At 32.0% G+C, this 12,350-nt stretch overlaps 1 protein-coding gene across 1 annotated transcript; it reads right to left on the minus strand.

Moving 5' to 3' along the window:
* Positions 1-693: 693 nt before the first annotated feature.
* On the minus strand, positions 694-8,548 carry LOC129947844 (uncharacterized). Its single transcript, XM_056058575.1, has 4 exons — positions 8,278-8,548; positions 1,733-1,896; positions 1,535-1,669; positions 694-1,467 (listed from the first exon to the last, which is right to left on the minus strand). The coding sequence occupies exons 1-4, from the start codon at positions 8,375-8,377 to the stop codon at positions 943-945; spliced, it is 924 nt and encodes a 307-aa protein (XP_055914550.1). The 5' UTR covers positions 8,378-8,548; the 3' UTR covers positions 694-942.
* Positions 8,549-12,350: the final 3,802 nt, after the last annotated feature.

A 12,350-nucleotide genomic window follows, 5' to 3' on the forward strand; every position in this document is an offset into this window, starting at 1 on the left:
ATTAAAGTCTGCTGTTACTTAGTATTCAGGTCACAGGGTGACCACCACAGAAACATTGTTAAGAAAAAAATTTGAAGTATTTAATTCTCAAAATAAAACAAGTATGGATGATGTTTTTGAAATACATACATATGCACTTTTTCTTTTTTTGAAGTACATAAACCAAAAAAAAAACTTGAATGAAAATTTGACAGTTATACACTTACACAATTTGCTTTAACAAGAAAAATCACCAACGTAGTTTCAAAAAACCTTTTTTCAATATTGTATTAATTTGGCTTCGAAAAAGAAAACATATTTTTGAAATCCAAACTTGCCAATAAACCCTATGATTTATTTTTCCCAATAGAACACCGAAATAAATTGATTTATTTTATTTAAAGAAACTCCAATTGGAAAATAGGATTGTGTGAAAATAACATTGGCTAGGCAAATGGAATAATGATTCTTCAAATTTAATTTATAAACATGGCCTTTCGCTTTTATCATGATTTAGTTGTGTTTTCTATATTTTTTAAGCTGTCAACCTGCTTAAAGTCAAACAAATATGTAAAGGGTACATTACATCTCACTTTCGCATTTGTCATTTGAATACCTAGAAAAAAAATAGTACCTCTAATCCTGCCCTTATATGCTGTAATCCTATTTTTTAAAATTTGTTTGCAGTTTTCTATTTAAAATTAAACACAAAAATTGTTTTAACATTCAACATGAAGCACAGCTATTTGTGTAAGATTTATTCTTGCTTAATAAATAATAATAAACTAAAATTAACAGATTCACTTTTATGTTTCATTTTACAATTTTACATACACAATATAGTTTTCCTTCTTCACATCATTCATTCAACATTTATTTAAAAAATACTTTCTCTGTGGTTTTGTACGAATATTAATGTAGTTTGGTTTTGTTTTTGTTTTTGGTCTTAATCTAGATAGTAGTCTACTTTTGTTGCTCAAATAATGCCTTCAAATCTTCAATACCATTTGCATAATAGTCTGGTTTTAATTCTTCTGGCAGAGCAAGCATCTGTTGTTTTGTTGTTGCTCCAGAGAGCATCAGAAGTGTCTGAAAACCACATGAAATGCCAAATTTAATATCCTGTTGCAAGGCGTCTCCAAAGAAAATAGCACGTTTCGGATCTTTTATTTGAAAATGCTCTTTGAGGAAATTTCCCAACAATGGACCGGGTTTGCCCAAAACAATGGGCTCTTTGCCAGTATTCTCTTTCAAAAGCTGAATAAATCCAGATGGTCCAATAACCACCAAATCTTTGGATACTGGAGCATGTTCATCTGTGGCGCCGACAATAAAGTCTGTGTTTGGATTCTTTTTTAAATGCTGTTGAGCGTGAACTAGACCTGCGTAAGTCATATTCAGACTCAAGTCGAAGACAACTGCACCGACTGGCTTAACTGGTTGCAATGATTTTGAGAGAAGTTGAAAAGTCCAATCATCTCGAGATTCCTTTAAAATTAAAACAATCAAAAGTTAAAATCAAAACTCAGATTTTATTTAAAAAAAGAAAACTTACTAAAGTTTGAACTTCAATTCCTGACTTTCGGAGATATTCGTTGAATATATCACATCCCATGGAGTAAACAGGTTGGCCAGGTTTGTATTTTTGTAAATATCTTCCAATTGTCTTCACTGGATGAACAATATCATTCTAAAAAATACAAAATCTCTGTGAAATAATTGTGTATGGGTGTTTGGAAAACATTATATTTACAGTGCCAATATCTTTAACTCCCATTTCTGCTAACAAACTCAAATACTCTTCGTCAGGACGCAAACTGTTGTTTGAAATAAGTTTGTATTTTTTACCAGCTTTCAAAAAAAGGTTTATAACATGTCCAGCTCCTGGGATTGGACCTGCCAACATCCAGATGACACCTGCAAAAAGAATCAAAAATAGATAAAATGTTAAAAATAGTTTGGACAAGGTTCATTAGGCTTCATAAAGTTTAAAGAGTATTTTGAAAATTTATCAGATTAAAAGGAATTCCCAATGCAGGCCAACCATTTGGATACTATGAACTATGTATTTTATAACTTGTCAGACTAGTTCTTTAATTAGCTCTGAAAAATGCTATAAAGCTAGTTGTAAAAATTTGAAGGGTTACTAACTTGCTCTGAACTAATAACTCGTGTTGTGATTCAAATTTAATATGTAAAATATTTATGAAATAAAAAGTGACCAAATGTTGTCCTTTTTTTTAGAAAAAGGCCCTCAAAATTTGCAACGGCCATGAACTTGCCTAGGTATTCTTTTTAAGTACAAACTGCCACAACGCAAGCTTTTTAAGATAATTCTATTTTCTGCATCATCTTTACTGTGTAGCTGTAGTTTATCTACACAACCATTGAATTTTAAACCAAATTATTCAATTTGTAAACGATCATTTTATCAAGGCTATCATGCAATTTCGTTGTGAGTATAAAAACGGTTTAAAGTGCAAATTTATTTTACGAGCAAAAAGAAAGACTACGAAAATTAAATTATACCTACAAATTATTATTAACGTTGATAGATGATCTAAATAATTTTTTTTTGTAGAAACGAAGCTTTTAAATTGCTTTGCACAATGTTATAACAAATTAAAATCAAATAAAATGAGATTAAACGACTCTAGGTGATGTGATGAGTAATACTGAATAAATGCATTTCTGCAATTTATGGCTTTCTTTGAAATATATTCCTGAAAAGAAAGTTCTCGTTGACGCAAGGAAATTTAATTTGTATCAATTTTTAGTTTGAAGACACAGGATCTGTGTTTGCTGAAAGTCAAGAAATAATCAAGTATAACTAAGTTTTCATTTAAATATTTATAAACAAAAAAGTACGTATACGCCCAAGTGTACAATTTTGAATTTATTTAAAAAGATTGAAAAGAGTCTAAATTTTTTCTTACTACTTATCATAAGGAAAATCAGGAAAATGTGGGTTCTTTAGGACGAATATATTTATAAATTGACTTTTTGGATTGCCAGTTGAGGATTGAAGATTTCCAAGAAATTTCGTAGTCATTCATTTTGTCATGTAAAAGAATAACAATTCAGAAATTCAATTGAAAAATTTATTTTTTTTGTGAATTTCTATAAGAAATGTTGTTTATATTTCTAAGAATGCAGAAGTATAAGTAATACAAATAAATTATAGCCATATATTAAATGTTTTATCTAATATATGTCCAATTTTGTTGACAGAGTTCGTGCTGTGTGCTGAAATAAAAAAAAGTTGTTTTTGTTGAATTTGGGATTACTCTTAAGCGTTTTAAATTGGCTGAATTCAACCTAAGGTATTTCAAGGAGACACGTTCAGGTAGCAAATACAATTTCTGAAGTGACATAAGTTATGAACTAGAGTATTAAAAATTTTCCTTTGCTAGATTTAAAATATAAAATAAACAAATTGATTTATTTTATTTATAGAAAATCCAATTGGAAAATAGGATTGTGTATAAATAACATTGGTTAGTCAAATGGAATAATGGGTCATCAAATTTCATTTATAAACATGGCCTTTCGCTTTTACCATAATTTGGTTCTGTTCTCTATATTTTTTAAGCTTTTAACCTACTAAAAACCAAAAAAATGTGTAATGGGTACCTGACATCTCATTTGGCATTTGTGATTTGATTACCTAGAAGGAAAATAGTACCTCTTACCCTGGCATTATATGCTGGAATCCTATTTTAATAATTTTGCTAGCAGTTTTCTATTTAAAAAACAAACAAAACAGAGCCTTGAAATACCTTTAAATTAATTTGAAACTCTCTTCTTCAACTGTCATATGTTTGAAGTTCTGTAATTATCGATCAAACTGCAATTTATTTCATTAACTTCAATAATCAACCTATGTACATATGTACATACATACATATGTATGAACATTTTTGTAATTGATAACATTTATGTACATATGTATGTATGTTTGGGTAAATATAGAATTTGCTGCAACAGAAAATAAAACATGCAATCACTAGAGGGCAACTATCTGCACCCCGAATCAAAAGTCTATCCCAAAATAATTGTGCATAGGTACAAAATGGTTTGTGCTATTGTTTTTGAATAAAAGAACTTTACTTATGTCGTTTTTATCTGATAACCAGAAAACCTTTCTGACTTTGATTCCCAAAACAAGAGAATTTCGTTCGTAGATTTAAAATGCGAATCGAAATGTAAAGTTTAATAGTTGACCAGCTTATGTATGTATGTATGTATATTTCTCAGATTTTTGAAATTTTTCTTAATCAGTTTGACAGAGCAGAAGATTGATATACAAAAAAAAAAAATTTACTATTCATTGGGCGACATAATGGACTGAGCACCCAGTGCCAAAAATCACCTTCCAACTATAAAAAAAAAGTAATAGGCGCAACAGTCTGTTGAGAATGAGGGCCTTGTAACTTACGACTCTCAACCACACTTGTGTGCGAGTAATGTTCTCTGAAATGGAGAGGACCACCTACAGTTTCAAGCCGAATCCGAACGACTAATTTAGAAAGCACTTTTCATGATAAGAATTATTACTCTTAGAAAATTTGTCAATTCCCCTCAAGAGGCAGTACCCGTGAAAAAAACTTTAGATGGCATAAGCAGGGATCAAACCCAAAAACTCTGGCATGACAGTCCAACGCACTAAAAATCATGCCACGAGTACTACAACTAAGGCAACTTAATGAAAGTTAGACAAGAAATATCTCCCTTGATAAGACGGTTCCACTTATGTCAAAATGACAGCTTATCATAATTTTTCATTTAACTAAAAGCTAAACTTTTCACACTGCGATGTATTTATTTTCTGCACAATTCTATTTGATGTTTTATGTAAAAGGGTCAAATGTAAAAACTGAAAAAAAGGGTTGAGTTTGACTTAAAGCTGGCATGAGAAATGTTTTGTAGACAATAATGTTTTTTGTAGATTTTGGACGACCAACTGAAGGTAGTGATAAATGAAGTATCAAATTATCTCTGCATTTCTATTCCTCTTTTTAATTTTGTGCCATAGAGAATTTTTGAGAAAACGAATCATAAAATTTCTGGGCCCCTGCTATGTAACTCGATTCTACTTTTGATTCTATTCGAAACTCATTTCCGATTCTACTTTCAATTTTCAAACCGTTCTACGTAGGACGCCGGTTATACCAACTTGTTTTTAAAAAAAATTTACTTTTGAACGAGTATCGAGTTGTTTGACAGTTTTAAAAACAAAACAGAAAAAACATCAAATTTTTGGACAAGAAAAATTATTACAAAAATGAACACCTGCGGAATTTGGTTTAATTTGCAAGGAAATGAAGATCGGTACGTGCAAATAATAGAAGAATTAGAGATAATTCCAAAATATTGGAGCTGAGTGAGAAAAGATTTGTACATATAAAGGGTGATTTTAAAGCTATTATCTTTTTGGCAACACTTTTTTAAACAGCTGACGTACGTTTCGTGTTTTGTTTCACTATCAAACATCTTCAATTTGGTTTATAATTTAACCATGAATAGGTTTACAAACGTATAGTGCTTGCAAATTATTGATTTTCATTACCAAAATGCGTGCTCTGTTAAGAAAGTTCATCGCGTGCTTCTTCCATTTCATAGTCAGTTTAATCGACCCATTGAAGCTGAACTGTACTTCTTCACAGATGATGCGAATTGTAACGGAACTGTGTTTTCAAGAAGACGATGCCACATGCCACACAGCACGCGCAACAATGGACTTATTTCTGGTTCGGGACTTGTCAATTAACCGAATAGATTGTGCGAGTTAACGCTTTTAAACTATATTTTGTGGGACTATGTTAAAGCTGATGCCTAAACAAACAAGCCCGATTCAATTGACGGATTGAACGAAAACATTGAAGCATTTATTCGTGAGATACCGGCCGAAATGTTGGAAAGAGTATGTCAAAATTGGACTAAGCGGTTGGACCATTTGAGGGGCAATCAAGGTCAACATTTACATGAAATAATCTTCAAACATTAAATTATATGGACCGTACTATCGATTCAAATAAAAATGTCATGCATTTTTCTGAATTGTATGTGTTTCTTTTAGAAAATTTTCCTATAGCTTTTAAAAAAGTGCCCTTTATATACGATAAAATATTTAAACGCATTCTTAATGAAAAATATATACTTTTGATTTAGTTTATTAAGAGCTATCATCTTTCCAAAGACAGATTTATGTTTCTACTTAACACCATATCATCCGAATCGAAGAAGACAAAATGCTGTTAAGTTATCAGCAGCATTGGATTCTTTGGCAACTTGAGGTTACCAAAACCAAATCGGTGGTGGCAATACCGCTGGAATTGCACAGCAAACCATATCAAAAATACTTGCCGACGTTTTGACTCCATTCGAAAATGTCATGTGCCCGCTGATGTTGAGCTTTGAAATGAATGAAGAAGAGAAACGAAGGTCCAAATGCTATTTCTGGTAAAAATCACGAATTCCCGGTGTAATTTTGGTGGTAGATGGAACTCATATTCTACATTTTACTTACACTTTGATAAAAAAAAAAACTTTGCTCGCAAACACATTTGATGTACAGTGATTATTTTCGATTTTTCTTGTTTTGAATTCTACTTTTGAGTTACCTTTTCCCTAGTTCCTCGTTTATTCGAAAGTTCATAAGAATATAGTTGGCACTACTAGAACTATTCGATTCTCGTTGGTTCGAAAGTAGTCAAATAGATACATAGTACTAATTTTTCGAATTCGAGCAATTTCATTGTAGAATCAAGTTACATAGTAGGGCCCCTGTTCTCAGATGTTTGAAAACAGAATTGAGAAATTTTTATAAAAAAAAATGTTTATCCTTCGGAGAAAACGGAAACGGATCCGAGAAATTTAGACTGACCAAATGATTACGTTGGAGACTTTTGAGACGTTGTACATACTTTGACGTGTCATAATTTTGAGGGTGGCAGACATTTTTTTTAATGAATAAAAGCAAGTTAAAATGTCAAATGAGTTACTTCAAGAGAGTAAAATTAAAATACCGTTAATTGTGTGATGTTATTTTTTTCAAATAAGTTTTATTTTTGTTTTTGGAAATGCAAATTTTTAAAACATGCTAAGGCCAAATTTCAAAAGTCAATTTCAAAAGACTCCGGATTGCCAAAACGTGTTTTGTTAAAAAAAAATAGTATCACTTTGTTAAAACCTGGATACTTTAAGTTAGAAGTATTAGAACTTTTAGATCTTAAAACGTATATCTTCACACTTATTAAATTTCGAAAAAAGACATGGCTCAAGATTCATCTATCGGTTAAGACTATCACTAATAATTGAATGATTCAGGTCTTTTAATCTTAATGTTCATACATAATTAAAATTACGTATTCATTCATTACAATCACAAAGTTGGCACCTGTTAAGAAAATAAATATAAAACAAAAATCTGTATGCAAATTAGGAGGTGTCTAGTCAAGCACAAGCACAATCACTAACAGTATGAATGAATACATAACAAATTCTTAAGTATAATATTAAACTAAACTTGACACGTGCTATAGATTCTCATTAAAAAAGAGTTATTCAAGAAGAACCGCACAAACTACAAGAGGATGCATTTTGCCAAAAAATTTGACCTTCCCAAAGCCGAAAAATCGATTTCACACACCAACAACCTTGAATTCGAATATTGACATTAACATTACAACAATTAATCATCACCATCATCATCCTCATCCCCATCATAGCAGGTTCCTTCTAGTCTACTTGTTTCACCTACAGCAGAGTCTACAAGCTAACCTATTCGTCAACAGTCTTTCACTATCTAAGATCATGCAAGGTAAAAATCTATTTTCACAATTTATTTCGTCACCGGTTTTCTAAAAGAATGAATTAATTTTATCGGCGGAAATTTTTCAAAGCTATTTTTAATTGACAGTGATGGATTTTTTTTTTAAATAAAAAAATTAGGTACATTTGCCATGCGTCCAGCGAGTGCAATTCACTCATTGTCGTAGGCATAAGCTTATTTATGTTTGTTTTCTTCCTTTATTATGTACATAAGATACGACCTTCTTACTACTCGAAGCCCGAGCAGCTGATTCATCAAGGTTAAGTATTTTTATGGAATTGCAAACAATAAAGATAATGGATTTACATGAACTACAGAAATGCCATTTCTTCTGTCATAATTGATTGGAATTGTTATTGACATTCACAACACATGTCACAAATGACTTATCATTGCCAGTGATTAGAATTAGAAGTCCGGCTTTCACTTTAAAAATGTCTTACACTTAAGTCATGCACACTTACCGTCACAATCACTGAGGACGATGTCAAAGGATTTTAGGAACTCATTTCTTTCTTCGGCATTTAAGTCGAGAATATAACGTGCCTTTTGTTTAACCAACATTTTGTTTTTCAAAATATTTATTTATGTTTTAGGAATTTTTTTTGCACACCGCAATAATAACAAACTTGAAATTTTATAAACAATAATACTAATTCAAAAGTTTTCCTTAATGAGAAGAATATACGAGTACTTCCTTCTGATATAAGAGTGTCTTTGAACTGAACTAACCGAGAAGTGAGTAGTTGAGCTTTATAGGAAACTACAATTCTCTGAATGTCAAAGTTATGGGTGATGGTGATAAGCTTTGCGCCAATAAACTTTTCATTAGAAAACCAGAAGAGATTTTTGTTGTTGAATTTAGTGTAGCGTATAAACGATAAGAAAATTTAGAGAGTATAGCGAACAGTAGCGTAGATGAGAAGAATACTAAATTCTTGTCCTTATCCTATCTCATATAATAATGTGACGTTCCAGATCTTTACTGTCAAAACATGGGAAAAGTAGAACAATTAAATTTGACAGGATATGTCAACTATCCCGAAATACAAAATGACAACAAAATAGAAAATCTTTTCTTTTTTTTAGAGAGCAGAGATATTTCTCAGTTTTTCAATTTATTTTTGTTTTTAGTCTTTCAATATGCTGAGTGCTGCATCTTTTGTGTTCCGTTGGGATAAATAAACTGATTCGTATATGATTTAAAGTCAAATTTGTAGGTCTTTTCGAAATTTTTGGAGATCTACCTTTCAATTTAACTTATGTGATTTTTAATTTCTTTAGTTGCAAAAACTGTGCAAAATATGTTTAAGAAATAATTAAATATTGAAGTTGTTTATTCTGAATTACATCAGGCTAAAAGAAAATTTCAATAATTTCTTTGGAGAAGTATCAGAATAGTTTTGGGGGAAATGTATGTAAGTCTTTCAATAACCCCCACTTTGGGTTAATAAATTTCAAAAACTATGATCTTCCCAAACTTCAAAATCAAAATAAGAAATCTATGTATCTATGTTTTAAGATACTTATGTATCTTATTTTTTTAAACTAAACTCAAGGTTGGAACTTATTTCCCATTGTAGCTTAAAAATATGGAAATAATGTTCCCCCATTAGCTACGCCACTGCTTTCAGTTGGTGAAATAGATTTTGTATTGTTATTCATTTGTTCATGACTGAAAGGCGTGCGCGTCAAATCACCACGGAAAGTTATGGTTTATGGAATATTTTTATGCCAAACAAAAACAAGAGAATCTCTTCTCAATCTTATTTTGGCGTAGGTGTAGGAAGGAGATGATTCAATCTGATTTTGTGAAGAAATTTTGTTTGAGTTTTGTTTATGTGTTATTTGTTTTAAGTTGAATGCTCCTATCATGAATCTAGGAAGTGATATGTTTGTTGTTTTTTATTATTGTTTTCTAATTTTTAAATATTTATTATTATATGCATATCCATCCATACGTCACTGTATCGGTTAATAAAATAAATTGTACGTCATATATTTTAATGAAAAATCTATTACAAAATGTAAATTTATGAATTGTATACATTGTTAGTTAACAATTGAAAAACTAATAAATTAACCTTGAAAATAATTTAGGAACTCAAAATCGAAAAATGGTGTTAATAATTAGGCTAACATTTTAAACAAATCACAAACAAATTAGTAAAAACAGATATAACTTAAGGTATCCTTTAATTGTAAAGTTTACTTCCATAAATCCAATTATTTCTGTGAGTTAAGAGTGTGATAAGTTGGCCAACTGTTGATTCACTAGATGGCAAGATATTCTTCCGGGCAATAAAATTGGACTTTTCCAATAGATTTCATGGTCTTAACTCAAATCCGACTTCAAAATAAATGTACTTCATCAGGTTTCTGAGGTATTCCTTTTTAAAATTAAAAAAAAACAACAAGTATATACGTTGCATATATTGTATCTAAGGTATGTATATAGGATTTTCAGAATATCTAAATTTATGAAATTGCTTTTTTTTCAATAAAATCCGTGATGGCTTTTCAAATTTATAATTTTTTTCTTTAATATTTGAATTTAAATATTTACATAATTTTATTATTTATATTTATTTTATTATTATTTTATATAATATTTAAAAAATCATCATAAGTGTTTATATTGCAGCTGTTCTACAAAAATCAAAAAGAAACGTTAAACTATTTATGCTGAGACCATTTTCAACACAAAGAAGTAAAACGCTTTGAATGTATGTTTTTCTTTTGTGACGAATAGCTAAACAATTCTATTATATCAAGTTTTGGAAATTGATTAAAAAATTAAAAAATACTAGCTGACCCGGCAAACCTTGTTTTCGAGAGAATATTTTGCTAGAAATTAATAACTAACTTATTCTAAGTGTGTAAGGATGTTGTATATAAGTGGGCCAGATATAGAGCACTGTGAACGGTGACAAAATATTAAAATAACAAATCACCAAACAATTTATTTTAATTTATTAAAATTAATTCTACTACACTACTAAAAAAAACAATATCTATCCCTTAATGCAACAGAGTGTACAATATTTTTTATGATTCCATCTTTCGCCAATATAAACTAACTGGATGGTTTGCCCACTCGAGCGGACCTCGGAGTTTGCCATCATTAACAATCTGATAGGTCCTTATCAGTGTGGTTTTAGACCAGGAAAGTCCACAGTTGATCAAATATTCACATTACCGCAGATACTGGAAAAAACCCAAGAACACCAAATCGACACCCACCATCTTTTCATCGATTTCAAGGCCGCATATGAAAGCTTCTACAGGGACGAGCTGTATAGAGCCATGTCTAGTTTTGCCATCCCTGCCAAACTCGTCCGTCTGTGCAGGCTGACCATGGAGAATTCACGTTGCGATGTCAAAAAAACTTTAGACAAGGTGATGCGCTGTCATGTGATTTTTTTAACATCGTGCTTGAAAGAATAGTGTAGAGCTCACACGTCAACACTAGAGGCACTATCTTTTAAAAGTCTGTCCAATTACTGGCATATGCTGATGACATTGACACAATCGGAAGAACTCAGCGTGATGTCAATGGGGCTTTTGTGAGTATTGAGGCAAAGTACATATGCTGTCGTCAAGAAAGGACATACAACACCGACGTCTTGGTCAAAGCGTCACCATCGACAGACGTAACTTTGAGGTAGTCAAGGACTTCTCCTACCTAGGGTCCGCTGTAAACGCAGAAAACAACACCAGCGCTGAGATCAAACGCAGAATATATTGTTGCTATATAAGACCCTTATCATCCCCGTCCTGCTATACGGTACAAAAGCATGGACAATGACAAGAGTGGATGAAAGCACCTTGGGTCGGTTCGAGAGAAAAGTTCTTTGTGTGATCTACGGTCCAGTATGCATCGAAGGGGAGTGGAGGAGAAGATGGAACGACGAACTGTACGGGCTGTACAGCGACGTAGACTTAGCCAGAAGGGTAAAAGTCCAACGACTAAGATAGCTGCGTCACGTAGAGCGCATGGAAACCAATGATCCGGCCCGGAAAGTCTTCGAATCCACACCCACAGGACACCGCAGTAGAGGAAGACCGCGGATCAGGTGGCGCGCACAAGTGGAAAGTGACCTCACCCAACTTGGAACGCGAAACTGGAGACATCTAGCTAGGGACCGAGCTAGATGGAGAAGTTTGTTGGTTGAGGCCCTAGTTCACAAAGGACTGTAGTGCCGCCTTAAAGGAAGAAAGAATGAAAGAAGTTTGCCATTGAGAATTATGGCTTCGATTACATTATTCATTCATTTTTTTAATTACTAATCGCGTGCCGTTATACAACCGTGCGTTGTGAGTTCAAAAACTCACTGTATCAATAGATTTGTATGACAAAAAGTCTCTTGGTAACAAATGTTGTATCTTGAGATTTAATTTGTTGGCATCCCGTTTTTTTGCTCTTTCTGCCAGCCACTCATGATTTGTATATTGTCTGCGTACATCGAGAAATATCTGGTCAATGAGAGCATCTTGTGATTCAATAATCGTGCAGAAATCGACCGGTAATTTTATG

Source organism: Eupeodes corollae, chromosome 2 (genome assembly GCF_945859685.1).
Source record: "Eupeodes corollae chromosome 2, idEupCoro1.1, whole genome shotgun sequence".
In the NCBI taxonomy this organism is placed as follows: domain Eukaryota; kingdom Metazoa; phylum Arthropoda; class Insecta; order Diptera; family Syrphidae; genus Eupeodes; species Eupeodes corollae.